This window comes from Humulus lupulus, chromosome 1, assembly GCF_963169125.1.
Source record: "Humulus lupulus chromosome 1, drHumLupu1.1, whole genome shotgun sequence".
Classification (NCBI taxonomy): domain Eukaryota; kingdom Viridiplantae; phylum Streptophyta; class Magnoliopsida; order Rosales; family Cannabaceae; genus Humulus; species Humulus lupulus.
Genome location: NC_084793.1, coordinates 299263353 through 299281040, shown reverse-complemented (window position 1 = coordinate 299281040; position 17688 = coordinate 299263353). Strand labels below are relative to the sequence as shown.

At 42.1% G+C, this 17688-nt stretch overlaps 2 protein-coding genes across 2 annotated transcripts; one reads left to right on the top strand and one right to left on the bottom strand.

Moving 5' to 3' along the window:
• Positions 1-7186: 7186 nt before the first annotated feature.
• On the bottom strand, positions 7187-8599 carry LOC133779769 (uncharacterized). The gene is made up of 2 exons (XM_062219685.1): positions 8080-8599; positions 7187-8003 (listed from the first exon to the last, which is right to left on the bottom strand). The coding sequence occupies exons 1-2, from the start codon at positions 8419-8421 to the stop codon at positions 7419-7421; spliced, it is 927 nt and encodes a 308-aa protein (XP_062075669.1). The 5' UTR covers positions 8422-8599; the 3' UTR covers positions 7187-7418.
• Positions 8600-14143: 5544 nt separating this feature from the next.
• LOC133811569 (methyl jasmonate esterase 1-like) lies at positions 14144-16777 on the top strand. The gene is made up of 6 exons (XM_062246184.1): positions 14144-14241; positions 14593-14910; positions 15002-15252; positions 15343-15867; positions 16147-16278; positions 16393-16777. The coding sequence occupies exons 4-6, from the start codon at positions 15463-15465 to the stop codon at positions 16672-16674; spliced, it is 819 nt and encodes a 272-aa protein (XP_062102168.1). The 5' UTR covers positions 14144-14241; positions 14593-14910; positions 15002-15252; positions 15343-15462; the 3' UTR covers positions 16675-16777.
• The last annotated feature ends 911 nt before the right edge of the window (positions 16778-17688 follow it).

Genomic DNA, 17688 nt, shown 5'->3' with positions numbered 1-17688 from the left:
ATCCTTGAGAGAAAACTCTGAAGAATTCATGCTTAAGAATTTTCAGAGATAATCTTGAGTTTAATAACAGAGACTCGTGGACTAGGCAGATTTAACTGCTGAACCACGTAAAAATCGTGTGTTTGATTTGTTTTATTGTATTTGGCCATTATCAATTCTTGTTTAAGTGCTCTTCTTTCACTGTTTGACGAAAAACGGTGTCAACAGTTTGGTGCTTTCATTGAGAGCCTTAAGCATTCATCCCTGAGAGATTCATGGCCACGAACAATCAGAACACGCCTGATGAAAGTTACCCAAGGCATCCTGGAAAACAACCAATGGAGAACCCGGATGCTGAGGAGAGAAGTGGGTCTTCTGATTCCCGGGGACCACCGCCTCCACCAAGGGATGAAGACATGTACTACAATCCTGAGCGTTACGTTCCTATTGTAGAACTGGAAAACCGGCAGTTGAAACAGCTGTTGGCAGAGGCCAACAAACGGAATGAGGAGTTGACTAGGATAGCCGCAGAGGCGCAGGTGGCTCAGCCCCCGCCTCGCGCGAAAACCAAGTCCCTCCTCCAAGGGACGTGCACGTTCATCCCCGGAGGCCCCGTGGATGTCCACGAAAGGATGCTGCCACAAGGAGGCTGACTCAACCTCCGACACCAGCGGAGCCATCTGCTCCTCCTAGGCCACAGAGGAGTACCCGAACTCAGGTCCCGCCTAATCCACCTGTGGAAGTGCCTCCAGGAACTAAGAATAACCGAACTTCTGCCGAGGCTCGGACTCAGGTTCCTGGTAGTGCACCGAACGCGACTGACCCATCTCAGGCAAATTCTGGACCCTCTAGGCTGAGGCAAGGGCGGCAGCCACCATCACCTATACGGTTCCCTCTATCTCCCATAAGATATCCTTCACCTCCCCGCAGAAACGCTCAACCTGTTCGAGATCAGGATCAAGGGCGTACAAGGGATAGACAAGGACACAGGGAGACTTTCCAGGAGCGGAGAGGCGCACAATCTGAGAAAAGTCAGACGTCTCGGTCTCGCACTGCGGAGACGAGGCGACATGGGAAGAACCCATCGCGAAATGACCGATCAATGAGTTTCACCAGTGACGAGTCCGGAGAGACCAGGTCCGTCAGTAAACACGACCGAGGTCGTAAAAATACTGGAAGCCGCAAGAATCGTCCTGACCTGCGAAATCATCTGAATCAGAGTAGGGGGAAGGAAGATCAGACAAATCCGGACCTGAGGAATCACCTGAATGGGCGTAGAGATCCCTCAAGGAGACGCGAGCCTGGAATCATGATCAATGACTGTCAATTCCAGACAACACCTCCCACGGAACCAGTCCAAGAAAGGATCGATCAGCTCGAAAAAGCCTTTAGGCTTTTAAAGAATGAACAGGGGAATGGTCGATACGAGGACTCTGATGAGGAGCTCGAGCCGTTTGCTCCACCTATTTCTAACACTCAATTTCCTCAAGGGTTCCGGATTCCTCACGTCCCAGCGTTTGAAGGAAAAACCGACCCATGTAGTCACCTGAGTACATTCAACACTATTATGAGAGCTAGTAACGTGGGTTACGAGCTCAGGTGCATGTTGTTTCCAACATCATTGGCAGGACCTGCCAAAAGTTTGTTCGAAAAGTACAAGAAACACTCAATAACTTCATGGGAACAGTTGTCTAGAGACTTCAAGAAGCAGTTCCGAGCTATGGTGGGAGTCAGGCCAGAGGCATCCACTTTGACCAACGTCCAACAACAGCCAGGCGAAACACTGAAAAGCTATCTGACAAGATTTAATCTGGAGGTCGCCCGGGCTTGAGATGTGGATGACAGTGGGCACCTGATGGCTATCCGAGCTGGTGTTTTACCCGGAAGTGCCCTTTGGGACGACATGCAAGGGAAACCGGTGAGGTCAATAACCGAGTTTAACAGACGGGCGCAGAGATTTGTCAATGTAGAGGAGGCGAGGTCAACGCTCAAGGCGACCTCGCAGACTGAAACTACAACGATAAACATTAACTCCGCCTCAACCTCGGCTTACCCAGCAGCTCCACAGCCTACCTCGGAGAATCCCTCCAAGAGGAAAAAGAGCGAGGGAAATAACCCCGAGGCTAAAGGAGGAAAGAAAAAGAAAGGAGAAAGGTATTTCTCCGTATATAAAGTGCACACCGAGCTCAACGAGTCCCGGGAAAACATATACCTGGCTAATGAAAACCAGGTCCCCTTTAGGCGTCCGGACCCAATGAGAAATCAAAAATCCAAAAGGGATTCCAGTAAGTATTGCTGATTCCACAGAGACACCGGACACACAACTGATGAATGTCGACAGCTGAAGGATGAGATCGAAGGGTTGATCTCGAGAGGTTACTTCCGGCAGTACGTCAAAAACCAGAGTACTGGACAGACTACTGCGAGCCAGAGAGTAGCCGCGCCTTCGACGACACAAAATAATAACTCCCGATCTTGGGAAGAAGACAGGCCCCCGCCGATAGATGGAGAGGACGTAATAACCATCACGGGAGGGCCTCATCTCGCAGGAGGGGGCAGAAATGCTCAAAAGAGATACGTTAACGAGCTGAAGACAGGGGACGGGACTCCTTATGAATCCGAACCTAGGGCACCGAAGAGCCAAAGGATTGAAACACAACCGATAACCTTCACTGAGGAGGACGCTTCCCATGTTCAGTTCCCTCATCATGATCCATTAGTTATTACTCTTCAGCTTGCCAACAAGAGAGTCCGCCGAGTTCTCATAGACAATGGGAGCTCAGTCAACATTCTTTATAAAGCGACCCTCGAGAAAATGGGACTCTCCCTTCGCAACCTGAAGGCATGTGCAACTACTTTGTACGGCTTTTCAGGAGAAGGGACTGCCTGTATGGGATCCATTGAACTCCCTGTGACCTTGGGAGACTATCCAGTCTCGGTGACCAAGATAATGGAGTTCGTGGTAGTAGATTTACCATCTGCCTACAATGTACTGCTCGGGAGCCCCGCCCTGGTCGGGCTGGGGGCAGTTTCATCTGTGAGGCACCTGGCCCTTAAGTTCCCAACCCCAAGCGGGGTCGGGACATTAAAAGGAGATCAATTGGCATGAAGGGAGTGCTATAGCATTTCTTTGAGGGGAAAGAAACAAACGAGCGCTCAAACACTCGTTATCATACAAAATAAAGACGGAACAGTCTTAGAAATTGACGAGGAGATCGATCCAAGGATTGAGGAGAAAGTTGACCTCGAACCTTTGGAGGAGCTCGAAGAAATTCAGCTCGAGGAAACTGATCCCTCGAAGAAGGTGAAGGTCGGAAAACACCTCCGAGACGAGGCAAAATAGCAATTAATTTGCTTTATGAAGAAAAACCAGGATGTCTTCGCATGGTCACACTCAGATATGGTGGGGATAAGCCCGAATGTTGCGAGCCACGCATTAAACATAGACAAAAGCTTTCCCCCGAAGCAACAAAAGCGAAGACAGCTGGACGAGGACAGAAAGAAAGCATTAAAGGAGGAAGTTGACAAGTTAAAAGAAAACCATTTCATTAGGGATGTCTTTTACCCTGACTGGGTAGCCAATCCAGTGTTGGTCCCAAAACCCAATGGGATGTGGAGAACCTGTATTGACTACTCGGATCTCAACAAAGCTTTCCCAAAAGACTGCTTTCCGCTGCCAAGAATTGATCAGCTCGTGGATGCCACGGCGGGGCATGGCTTGATGTCATTCATGGATGCATATTCTGGATACAACCAGATCCCCATGTATGCCCCCGACCAAGAACATACGAGCTTCATCACAGATAAAGGGCTATACTGTTATAATGTTATGCTGTTTGGGCTCAAGAACGCTGGAGCTACATATCAGCGGCTCGTAAACATGATGTTTTCAGAGCAAATAGGGAACAACATGGAAGTTTATGTTGATGACATGCTTGTAAAGTCTCAACTTAACAAGAACCATGTTGATGACCTCGAAGAGTGCTTTGGCGTGCTCAGAAAATACAACATGAAGCTAAATCCTCAGAAGTGCACTTTTGGGGTATCTTCGGGAAAATTTCTGGGTTTCATTGTCAACTCTCGTGGAATTGAGGCTAATCCCGAAAAAATAAAGGCCCTGATTGATATGCCTTCACCTCAGAAGCATAAAGATGTCCAAAGCTTGACTGGCAGGATGGCCACCCTGAGCAGATTCATCTCGAAGTCAACGGATCGTGGCCTTCCATTCTTCAACTTATTGAGAGGAAGTAAGAAGTTTGAATGGACAGAGGAGTGCGAGCTGGCCTTTCAGGAGCTCAAAATACACCTCGCTGAACCACCCATCCTGTCAAAACTCGAAACGGGAGAAGTATTGTACCTATACCTCTCGACCACCGAACACGCGATAAGCGCGGTGCTCATTCGAGAGGAAGAGAGGGTGCATAAACTCATCTATTACATCAGTAAGAGATTACTGGGGGTAGAGTCAAGGTATCCATTGATGGAGAAACTCGCCCTCAGTCTAATTCATTCGTCTCATAAGCTCCGCCCCTATTTTCAGGCACATCCCATCCATGTACTGACAGATCAACCACTTAGGCAGGTCCTGTCTAAACCAGAGGCGTCAGGTCTACTCCTTAAATGGGATGTTGAGCTCGGACAGTTCGAGATCACCTACCATCCAAGAACGACCATTAAGGCACAAGTATTGGCAGACTTTATAGTGGAATGTACTGGAATAGCCGACGATGAGGTAATAACCACGGCCCACGAGCTATGGAAACTTTACGTCGACGGCTCGTCAAATGAAAATGGAGCGGGGGCAGGAGTAATCCTGATCACTCCTGCAGGGAGCAAATTTCACTCTGCTTTAAGATTTGGCTTTAAAGCATCTAATAATGAAGCTGAGTACGAGGCTCTACTCGCGGGACTGCGAATAACAAAATAGCTCAAAGCCAAAGCTATACATTGCTACAGCGACTCCTAGCTCGTGGTTAATCAAATCCTGGGAGAGTACCAGGCTCGTGGCACAAGAATGGCAGCTTATCTGGAGAAGGAAAAATCCTCATTGGAGTATTTCGAATTTTATGCAATTGAACAGGTTCCCCGAGAACAAAACTCAAATGCAGATGCCTTAGCTCGACTCGCCACTTCCGCCGAAAATGAAGAACTGAATGTTGTACCCGTAGAACACCTATCAACACCCAGCATTACTGAGCCAGACGAGGAAGATGTGTGTATGATTGAAACAGAGCCGACCTGGATGAGTCCAATAGTTGACTATCTCGAAAATGGAATTCTTCCAAAAAATCAAAATCAAGCTCGAAAGTTGATGTATCAACTTCCTCGCTACACCATTCTAGACGGAAAGCTATACAGAAGAGGGTATTCCATGCCGCTGCTTAGATGTGTAACCCCTCCCGAAGCTAAGAAAATCATTGAAGAAATTCATGAAGGGTTCTGCGGAGACCACACCGGGGGGCATAGCCTATCCAAGAAGATCATACGCCAAGGATATTTCTGGCCAACCATTAAAACAGACTCTTTTGAGTATGTGAAGAAATGCGACAAATGCCAGAGATTCGCCACGATACCCCGAGCTCCACCATCCGAACTGACCATGTTGACATCCCCATGGCCTTTCGTAGTATGGGGCATCGACCTCATAGGCTCTCTCCCAACTGGAAAAGGCGGAGTGAAATATGCTGTAGTCGCCGTTGATTACTTCACGAAATGGACGGAGGCTGAACCATTGGCAACCATAAATTCGAAAAAGATCCTTGATTTCGTGGTAAAGAACATCGTATGCCGATACGGAGTACCGAGAAAAATCGTATCCGATAACGGAACTCAGTTCGATTGCGACTTGTTCGCCAGCTTTTGCAAAAAGAATGGCATAATAAAGAGTTTTTCATCTGTGGCTCACCCTCAGGCGAATGGTCAGGTCGAGGCCGTTAACAAAACTCTCAAGAGTTCTCTGAAGAAAAAGTTGGAAGAAGCCAAGGGACGATGGCCCGAGGAATTACCTCAAGTCCTTTGGGGGTATAGAACCACAGCTCGGACCTCAACAGGGCATACCCCGTTCTCTCTAGCATACGGCTGTGAGGCAATGTTGCCCATCGAGGTCGAAATCCCAACGATTCGAACTCAGATTTACGATCAAAGTTCCAATCACACTCAGCTCGAAGAAACTCTAGACTTGATTGATGAAAAAAGAGAAGAGGCTCAGCTGAGAAACGCTGCTTACCAGCAACGAACTGCACGATATTTCAATAAGAGGGTTCGAGATCGAAAGTTCGGAATGGGAGATCTGGTATTAATACGCGTATTCTTGGCAACCCGAGATCCAGCAGCTGGAGTGCTCGGGCCGAACTGGGAAGGACCATACCAGATAGAGTCAGTCATCCGACCTGGTGTGTACAAACTTGCGAGATTGGATGGGAGCCCAATACCGCGAGCATGGAATGGCGAACACCTTAGACCTTACTATCAATAGTGTAGGAAGTGTTGCCTGTAACCATGACTTTCTATCTGTACTAGTTTGTTTGTTTGTTTTTGAATTTCATCAAATAAAAGGTCTATTTTGTTCCATATGTAATTTCTTTTTATTTTTGCAATCTCTCTTAATTTAATAACCTATAGTCACACTCATAGGATATTAAGGGGGCATCATTGGTATATATACCATCAGATTAAAAAATAAAAAATATATATATATACATGAAGTATTTGGAGATAACCAAGTACGCGAGCTTAGATAGTTCGGACATAACTGACTTATCAAAAAGATAAAAGTATTTGGAGATAACCAAGTACGCGAGCCTAGATAACTGAGTTATCAAAAACATATGAAGTGTTTGGATATAACCAAATACGCGAGCTTAGATAGTTCGGACAAAACCGAACTACCAAAAACCTAAAATGTTTGGAGTTAACCAGATGTGCAAACTTAACAGGTCTGGAACCAGCCAAAAAATTGATCGATAATAAGTAGGAGCCTAAACCTATCACGAGACAAGTCGAGATCGAGGCTGGAATATCTTAAGAGAAAAATAGTTTCAAACTCTTAACCTCGGAACAAAAAATGAGGATGAGGAAAAGTGACTAAACAAAAAAAAGATATAACCAGATCATTCACATTACATACCATATAAGTACTCTTGAGTTCATGGTTAAAGTAATATCTGACCTTGATAAGTAACAAGGTCGGAAGCGGATAATTCGAATAGACTATGCATGAATGCATCGAATTTCGAGCCTAAATCCAAACTATGTTTGTATGAATTAAATAAACATAACCGGTTCATCAATATAAAAATATGCAAAATATTTCGAGCCAAGAAATGTAAAGCATATAAAAGAATGGTAAAAGAAATAGTATCAGCCCCGTGGGCATATATTAAAATAATTACAGAAATAAGGGGACACAGCCCCGATAACTGATCTCCCCGAGGTCAGATTCAAGGAAGAGGAGTCTCCTTGGCCTTCTCAGCGTCGGTGGCACCGGACCCCCCAGGACGAATAGCATGACTATCCTCTTGAGCTCCCTCCGAAACGGTGTCCGGAGCAGCCTTCTCCTTCTCGAGTTGTTCAACCTCTTCCTTCTCGAGCCGAGCATTCCATCGTTCAAGAAGCGGCGCCTCATGGGGACCTAAGAAACTGATGTCCAGATCTTCATTATAAGCCCACATCCGGTACATAGCTAAGTCGACCGCCTTTTCCTTCTTTTCTTTGTACTCGACAAGAAGGCGAGTTTTGGCATCCTCTATGATGTCCAAGGTGGCGGCCTTGTCCTCTTCGAGCTTCTTATTGGTCTCCCAAAGCTGGGTATTATCTTTCTTTTGCTCCTCGAGTTCAGCTCTCAGCTTTCCGAGCTCCTTGGCCATGTCCTCACGCTCCTTAACCACTGCCTCGAGCTTAGCATTCGCCGCCTTCAGATCGTCATTCGCTCTAAGGTGGAGGTCCTTCGCCTCTTGAGCATGAGTCCTGCTCGAATGGATCTCGTTGTTCAGCTCGTAATTGAGCTGGGCAGTGAAGGCAAGAGCCTGAAAAAAGGAAGAAACCACCATTAGCCTCAGGTCAGTATGAATGTAAGCAAAAGGAATATAGAAGGATACTTACCGCAGCAGTGTGCTCGATACTCTTCTCGTAAAGGACAGTGCGGTCTCGGGTGCCGGTTAAGCACTGCCACTGGGGAGCTTCGAAACTGCCATAGCTCTGGCCGATCCGGGACATGACATCCGAGATCAGCGTAGATCCGTGAGGTCCAGCAGCATTGTCCACCACATACGAGTCCATATGGGTGGAGATTGTTAGCTTCTGAACTCGAGAAGCAGAAGGTCTTCTGGAAAGTTGAGCAGAAGACGTTTCGCCCACCACAGGAGGTTGGGACTCAACAATGGCAGGGGCACCAACCAGCGAAGTCGGTGCAACCGCAGAGACGACGGTCTGCGAGGATGGCATTGTCGTGGAGGCACTGGCCTGGACAGTCGACGCAGCAATAGAGCTTGAAACCAGCGGGGCAAGGGGAGGTGTCTTCTTGGATCTCTTGGAGCCTTTGCCCGGCTGACCGGTCTTCAGTGACCCCGCCCTAGGGCATTTGCTCCTCTTGGCGCCTGCATTGTAGATAAGGGTGTCAAGGTCGGAGTCCATCTCGCCTGCACAAGTCACAACACAGTAAGTCAGTAAAAGAGAAGTGTACATCAAGTTATTTCAGTATCACAGACATATAGAGTGATGATAGAAGAAACCTAACTGGAACTCTCCCCCGAGCTCGAGCTTGGGGACCATGAAATTCCCCCGTCTTCAGAGGAGGCGTGGGGAGTGCCTTCCCTATAAGTAGGTGATAACCTCGAGAGGTCCCTATAATCATTGGTCCCGTACTGCACAGCTATCTCATTCCACACCTCGTCTGTGGTGTACATGGTGTGGTATTTCCCGAGCCCACTATCAAACCTATGGACACAGTCGTCTACCCAACTCCATATATAGAAGTGGTATCTATCCTGTGGGCACGAGACTAACCTATTGGGCCTGTGTTTTAGTAAAGTGGGGGACCACATTCGCGAAGTAGGAAGGGTTTTACCTTCATCTGAGTCCGAGCTCGAGGCTTCATCATTGGCTTCATTCCCAGAACGCGGACTTCTCAAGCGAACTGGGAGTGATGTCTTCCTTTCTCTCCTCGGAGGAAGGGCGCCTGTGGGCAGTGGCACCTCCTCCCAGTGTTCATATTTTTTACTGGACCAGTCAGAGGTTGACTGGCCCTCTCCCAACAACCCGCAAGCTCGGAGCTTGTCCTCGTGTAATAGATACGAAAGAGACCTCCTGCCATAGGGAAGTTGGAGCAAGGCCTCTCTGTGCCTCATCATTGCTTCATTGGGGGTGGGACGCTTAAAATTAGCTGAAAAGCGAAACACATTTCGTCTAAATATGGATTTAAGAACTAAAGTCTCGAGCTGAAGAATAAAAAGTAACGAGAATACTTACGAATCCGCCTGAACGAATAATGTCGAGACGGGGACAGACCATCTGTCCAGAAGAAGGCCCTCTTGAAATCAGGCGGGTGGTTGGGGAGATCCCCAAAAACCTTCGTCTCCTTGGGGTAGCTCGAGAGGTAATAAAAACCATCCCCTCCCCGAGCTCGGGAGGGGTTACTTTTTAAACAAAAGAGATATAAAATCTCTTGAGGTGAAGGTCCTTCCCACCCCAACTCGTGGTACAAGGACCTCAGGGCAGACAGCACCCTGTACGAATTGGAGTTGAGTTGGAACAGTGCCAACCCAACGAAATCAGTAAAGTCTTTGAAAAAAGACTTCAAGGGCAGAAAAGCTCCTGCCCTCATGTGCTCCTGGCTCCATGCCGCGTATCTCACTGTGGCGTCGCGGCCGCCAAGGGCAAAACAGCTCCGTTCATGGCTGGTCGGAACTCGACACTTAAAGGCGTCTGACGAGCTAAGGCCATGGAAAGCCAGGATTTCAGATATTTGGCTGGTTGTGGTAACCGTGCTCCAGTAGAGCTCGGCCTCGAACATCTCCTTCCTCGGCTGCGATGATGAAGTTTCCCCCATTAAGGAAAACTGGAGTTCCCCTGGATGATACGCAACAGTGACTTTTAGCACAGGGTCGAGGGGAATAGGCCTAGGTCCTGAATTGGGCTCCGGATAGAGGGCCTCCCGAAGAACTCTTCTCTTCTTTTCAATGACCTCGTCTATCTGGCGGCGATAGTGAGCTCGAATGTCTTCTTGCTCGCGTGCAAGCTCGTATTCTCTTATCCGACGTTGGTTCCGGGCGAAGAGCGATTCTGGGCTCGGAGATTTCGGCTCGTAAGGTATTGCCAGCAATAACCCCCACCGTCTTTCCAGATTCTGTGACATCTAGCGAGAAAGAAAAAATGGTGAGGGCCATGCATGCAAGAATCACGAGCTCGGTGGAATGAGCTTGGAGATTTAGGAACGAGACACTAAATACTAAGATCCTTATTGAGGAGTCAGGGGCGTGTATTCCACGAAAAAGAAAAGGAGCGTGGATAATTTTTTTTGAAAATCCTGAAATTCAAGGGAAAGAAGAGTGGCAGTTAGCCAGGAAAAGCGTTTTTGGGTTTCGTGCATTTGTCAAAGCCCATGTTTTTATCCGAAAACTTAATGTACAAGAAACGCTGCCTAAAAATTTCAAAACCCAGAAAATGGGAACCACACTCAAACGTCAAAACTGGGTATAAACTAGAGACGAACATCCAGAATGAAAATCTAGAAAGCATAAAAGCCTATCGGATCAAAACCTCCTATCGTATCATGCTAAGAACGTAAACTAGCATACACAGCAAGAACATTTTAAATGGAAAACAAAAATGGCATACTTACACAGTAATGGCGATTGCAGAGAGATCGTCGATTGAAGAAGAGGTTCCAGGAAAGAACTCACTGACTCAAACAGACCAGGATTCCTTTGCTTCTTTGGTCGAGAAAACATGCACAGGATATGAATTTTGCAAAGAGGTCTCTGAGTTTGTTTTTCTTTTTTGCTTATGGCGAATGAAGGTAAAAGTGAAGAAGAAGATGAAGAGTGGGGTCTTGTATATATAAGTGGGGAAAAGGAATTAATCAGGAGCGTCGAGTGAAATCTTCACTAGATCGAATGGATGGGGATCAATGACAAGAAGGCGCTGAAAAGTTGTCAGACGGACGATCGTGGGCGTGTTTCCAAGGCACTCGAGTACCAAAAGTGAGCAATACCCAGCTGACGCGTGTCCATTTTCAAAGGTGTGACAGTACAGTTCTCAGGGAAAGTAGTTCAAAAGTTTCCTTCTCTTAGGATTCGAACAAATACTTTTGAGGGGGCAAAATGTTATACCTAGATTTTGAGCCATGTTAATTATGACCTCGAAAGTTGGATTCGCAAATAAGTGGACTCATAAGATTGGAAGCAAGCTCCAGGATCATATGCCGAGCTTGCAGGATATGGACGATCTCGAGTATGGTGACCTCGAAGAGTTCATGATCTCGAAAGACAGCCCCGGGAACACATTCATCTTTGGAGACAACTTCGGATCAGGGTTCCCGAGCTCGACGCGCATACGATCTCGAACAGATTGGGTGACCTCGGAAGATGTCTCCAGCTCGAAAGGTGACAGGAAACCTGGGAGACTAAAGCCTTAGAGATACGCAATAAACACATTGAATATCTACAAGTATTATAAAAATGAGATGTAATCCTCATTTATTAATGTAAATCCCCTAGAATCGTGGGATATTATTTGATCAGTTATGTGTTTCCTGGTCTTCAGGGACGTTTCCTTTTATATCTGATTATAGGCATTTAAAGTCATTTATTTTATTCACAAAAAGAGTAACTACCCAAAATATGTGGGATAGTATTCTGCATCCTTCTCTATAAATAGAGAAGCCATGCGCCATTGTAAAGGACCGAAAGTCTGATCCTTGAGAGAAAACTCTGAAGAATTCATGCTTAAGAATTTTCAGAGATAATCTTGAGTTTAATAACAGAGACTCGTGGACTAGGCAGATTTAACTGCTGAACCACGTAAAAATCGTGTGTTTGATTTGTTTTATTGTATTTGGCCATTATCAATTCTTGTTTAAGTGCTCTTCTTTCACTGTTTGACGAAAAATGGCGTCAACACATAATTTCACTTGAGAAAAACAACCACATCAAGCCGGAAAAGTCATGAATAAGCGTATATTTTGTACGCTTATCATTAAGTCAATATTTTGTACTTGTGATTCTTTATTAATTAGTTTTATTCTCTGGGTGTGGCCCCAAGGAGTAGGTTATCCAAAATAGTTTCTGAACCTTGTAAAAATTCGTTGTGTTCTTTATTGTTTTTGCACTGTCTTTTTATTGTGTTCAGTTTCTGTCGTGACAAGTTTGTATTCTGTCCCGACAAATCTGAAATCTGTTTTAACATTTAATTACCATTTCGCACCTTAATTAATATACTTGGTTTAATTAATTTGGTAATCACTAAAAACATAATTTCAATATATATATACTAGATACAAGTAACATGCAATGCACGTTTTCTTAGTTTTATTTATAGAATTTATTAATTATTTTTATTAAATTTATATTAATGTCATATAAATTTCAAATAAATATCATGTTTTAATTAAATAGTTTATTTATTTTTGTTTAAATTTAAATTTATATTTGTTATAGTTTTTGAATTTGGGAGTGATAACAAGATATTAAATATTATATATTTAATGTAATATTAAATATTATACGTGACTTTTAAATTTAAGTTTCTTGCTAGTTTTTTTTAAAAAAAAAAAAAAGTAATTTGTTGCTAATTGACAGTAGATTATATTATATGTTTAATATGATATTATTGAGTTTAAGTTTAATTTTAATTAAATTTTATTTAAGTTATAAAATGTATGATTTTATTATTTTTAAATAATTATTATTGTAAAATATAAAAAAATATCTTATTTTAATTTATTTAATTATTTATTATTTTTAAATAATTATTATGGTAAAATATCTCAAAAATATCATATTTTAATTTGTTTAATTATTTAGTATTTTTAAATAATTGTTATTTTAAATATCTAAAAAAATATCTTTTTTTAATTTTTTAATTAATTATTTTATTTTATTTAAATTTAAGTGATATTTATAAACTAAAAATAAATATACTAATATTCTGTTAAATATAAAAATATTTTTACAAAGTTAACATTAAAAAATAAAAAATTGTTAAAACTAATAATTTTCGTTACCTAAATAGAAGAACTTATTATATAGAAGAGATATAATATAGGTCGGTCAAGATGATGATTCAAAAAAAATATGGACTACCAAGTCTTAATTTTTGTCGATATTTTAGGCGGGACACTGAATATGTCAACTAGAATAGGGACAAATATAAAGAAAAAAGAGTAAATGATAAAAGAGCATAATTTGATGTATGAATTGATGTATTTGTGTGTATACTTTTTATAATTTTTTTATAGATTATCCTTTTATTTAAAAAAAAAATATATAGTATAATAATTTATTTATAATCTTTAGAAGTTTTTCCAACCTGGGACCATTAACACACTTATTTTTTTGTGTGTATACACTGATAGTGATTATCCTTTAAAATAAATAAAGGGAGTGCTGCTTTTGCAGAAGTAGATATATCTGGAAGTCTCATTTGTGAATAAATATGAGATTTGATTTGAATAAATAATAGGGGTATTGGTGTCTCTTTAAATGGATGAAGTTGTTGTCTGAGTAAATAGTTGTTTATTATTACTTATAGGTTTCCTATGTTTTCATTTCTTAATTATTTTCTCATTTATCTGAACTTTAGGATGATTTATTATTCAGAGTGCTTTTGCTACTGCTTTCTGTACCTTTTCCACCAGAGACACAGTAAGCAGTAAACATCCTGGTTTATTCCTTTATCTCTATGCAGTAAAGGATTGTTTTTTAAACAACCTCATTTGGTCTCTTATAGGTTTCAGAAGGCAAAAGTGGCTTCTCAAGGATGAAAAACATGATGTGATTTCTCACGTTTCAAACATTTTAATCCTGTGCACTTATTCCATCTATTTCTTTCTGAGGCAAGTATTCCATATCTGGGGGACTTTTGAAATTCTCAACCCACAAGCTCTAGATATTTTCCATTTGCTAATTTGTAGTAAACGGTCACCATATTTATTATAATTATTGAGTTTATGAATCTTATCTCTCAGTTACACTATGATCATCAAGTGCTTCTGGATTACCTTATTTCGAAAGATATAGGAATAAGTTGCGCCGAGTATCTTTTAAGGTGTGTTCTCTTGAATTTCTTTTATCCTCACTGTTGTATGAAATTGTTATACATGAGAACTGTAGTTGGACTGGGCTCGTATTCTTTCTTTATTAGTGGAAATTATTTTCACTAAAACCTGTTGTGGTCTTTTCCTTTTAAATTTTTTTATTTTCATCATTTTAAATCATATATAATGATCTAAACTAAACAGCCTAAGCATTAGTCTAGTCATTTAAATGAACTTTTTTCTTCTTTTCATAGAAAAATACAGTTACTGATATAAATAAGGTGGCTTCTGTAGATCCTTATATCACTATTATTTTGGCTTACTAGTTGCTACTTACTTTTTCCTTCATGGCCTCTGTTTAGGTGCTTGCGCACAATTTGCGGTTCCTGGCACTTTTTTGTACAGTTCTCAGCAAATGGGCATTATGAGAATCAATTATCTTACAAGAAAAGAAAATTTTTATGGGACAACTCAACTGATCATGATTTGGATTCTTCAGTACCTGAGGATAAATGTGTGGAGGGATTTGCCGAAGGGTCGAAATCTGGTGGTAAGCAATATTGCCTTGCAGTAAAACCATACAAGAAAGCCAGAGAGTGTTTGCTATCACTTAGAGTTTCTGTTGAAAGTCTCCATAACAAGAATTTGTTTCCTTACAATCCTAAAGTTCTCTTGAAAAGGTATTTAACTTCACTAGCGTTCTGGTAAATTCAGGATCCTGAAGGCACTGTAATCCTAACATATATGTTTTCACTATTTTTGTGTGCGTAGATTATGGAGATTTGAGGAGCTCTGTCTTGAGGAAGATAAACAGCTCCTCTAAAAGAATAAAGAAACAAAATAGAAGTGCAAGCAGCAAGAGTGTTAGCAGTATTATCCTCTAATATTAAGGTTTCGACAAAAACAAGATCTTGTGTGAGATTATCATGAATAGTTTATTAATGGTCCCAAGTCCCATGGACTTTTATTTTCTTTTGACTAAGAATGCCACCATACCAAGCTGCCAACATGACATTTTTGAGGTAAAAATCTTAGGTGACTATTGTGAATTCTTGTTTGAATGCTTTAAGACTTTTCTTTTCTATAAATGATTTTTTTACACTTGTCGGCAGGCTCTATGGGCATGATTAAAAAGTATTATCGCACCTATTTGAAATGTACCAGTTGAAGATATCTGCGGGGACCATATTATGAGTGATTTCTTTGTTATAAAAGGCTGGACCCAATGACGAATGACATATAGCAATAAAAGTCCAAAGACACATCAGGAGATGGAAAACAAAGGAACACATTTTGTGCTGGTTCATGGAGCTTGTCATGGAGCATGGTGTTGGTATAAGGTGGTGGCTCTACCTAAGTCAAAAGGCCACAAAATCACAACTTTGGACCTTGCCTCCTCCGGCATCCACCCAAAGCCGATTCATGAAATCAAGTCAATCTCTGACTACGTTGAGCCACTGATGGATTTCATGGCATCCCTACCCCCAGAGGAGAGGGTCATTCTGGTGGGTCACAGCGTGGGTGGAGCATGCATATCTGTTGCTATGGAAAGGTTCCCTGAGAAAATTTCTGTGGCTGTTTTCGCCACAGCATCTATGCCTGGTCTTGACTTGAGCTTCTCCATTATAAATGAAAAGGTACACATGTTATGGCTTCCATATACTTGTTTTGGTAGCAGGCAGGTACACAACAGCAATCAAAACAACTGACCAATCAATATTCTAAATCTATATTTGTTTCTTTCTATGATGCATCTAGTACTAAGTTATTTTTTTAATATGAGCAAAACAAAAAGTAGACAGCGATATATATAACTAAAAATTTAATTCATATGCATATTGATCATTTTCTTCCCATATTATTGTACCCTTCTCTCCTCTATTATCTCTCAACTCATTTGTGTGTGGAATATGCAGTATGGTCAAAGTTTGGACTCTTACTTGGACTCAGAATTTACATTTGATAAAGGGCCTGGTCATCCTCCAACCACCATAGTCTTTGGGCCCAAATTTATGGAATCCAAATTGTATCAGCTCTCCCCACCAGAGGTAAACAACTACAAAGATCTCACAGCACAACAGTTACTTCTCTTCTCTTCTTTGACCATAGAACATTAATTCTCTTCGACTTCTTTCCAATATTAATATAATGAAATGAAACAGGATTTAGTTCTTGGGATGTCATTGATTCGACCAATCAATCTCTCAGTCACCATATTATCACCAGAAGACCAACCGTCCAAAGAGAAGTATGGATCAGTCAATAGAGTCTTCATCCTTTGTGACCAAGACAATGTGATCAAGCCCAGTTTCCAGGAGTGGATGATCCAGAACAACCCACCTGATGAGGTCAAGGTGATCAATGGTTCAGATCATATGGTCATGTTCTCCAAACCAGAGGACCTCACTTGCTGCCTCCAGGAGATTGCTCAGAAATTCTCTTAAAAGAATTCAATCTGTGTGTTTGTAATTACGTATATTTATCTGTACTTTACTATGCTATGCATGCATGGATCAAATAACAAGGTCATAGAAAGAAATTTGAAAAGTTGCACAATATTGATAAATGCTCAGCTCACTGAATGAGGCTGGCCGCACTTCTATTTATAACCTCATTGGTACAGGGATTCTAACAGAAACATTATGATTACAAAATCATACACAGAAAAATTATGCAAGGAATATTCTAACGGTTTGTACAAACTTTGTTACATTGAGACCACAATGACAGCAAGACAATCTTCTAGAAGCTATGAGAAATAACAGGATAATGGCAAAGTAAATAAGGTATGCAAAATATCATTTCTTAACAGCTCCTCTCAAACTATGTGGGGTTTCAACCACACAAAGTTTGTCAGTAAGGAAATGATATCTGTCATGGGTGAGACTCTTTGTGAAGCAATCTGCGATCTGGTCATGGGATGGTATATATCAGATTTCCAATTTTTTCTGAAGGATTTTGTCTCTGACAAAATGAACATCCAACTCTATATGCTTGGTCCTAGCATGATACACCGGATTTGCAGCTAGTGCACTTGCGCCCATGTTATCACACCATGTTATTAGAGTACTTGGTAAATGGAATTCAAACTCTTGTAGTAAAACTTGAATCCATGAAATCTCAGCAGCAACGTGTGCAAGAGCCTTGTACTCTGATTCAGTGTTGGGTCGAGAGACTACTGCCTGCTTTTTCAATGACCGTGATATTAGAGACCTAGATAGACACAATAGCCAGCAAAACTCCTCCTATCATCTAGACAGCAAGCCCAGTCGGCATCAGAATAACCTGTAATAGCAAGCCGATCTGAGTATTTTATGTGCAGTCCATGGTGCAAGGTTCCCTTCAAGTATCTAAGCACTCTCCTGGCTGCATTCCAATGTACTGAAGTAGGAGTTTGAAGAAACTGACTAAGCTTGTCAGTAGCAAAAGAGATATCAGGTATTGTATGCGTCAAATAT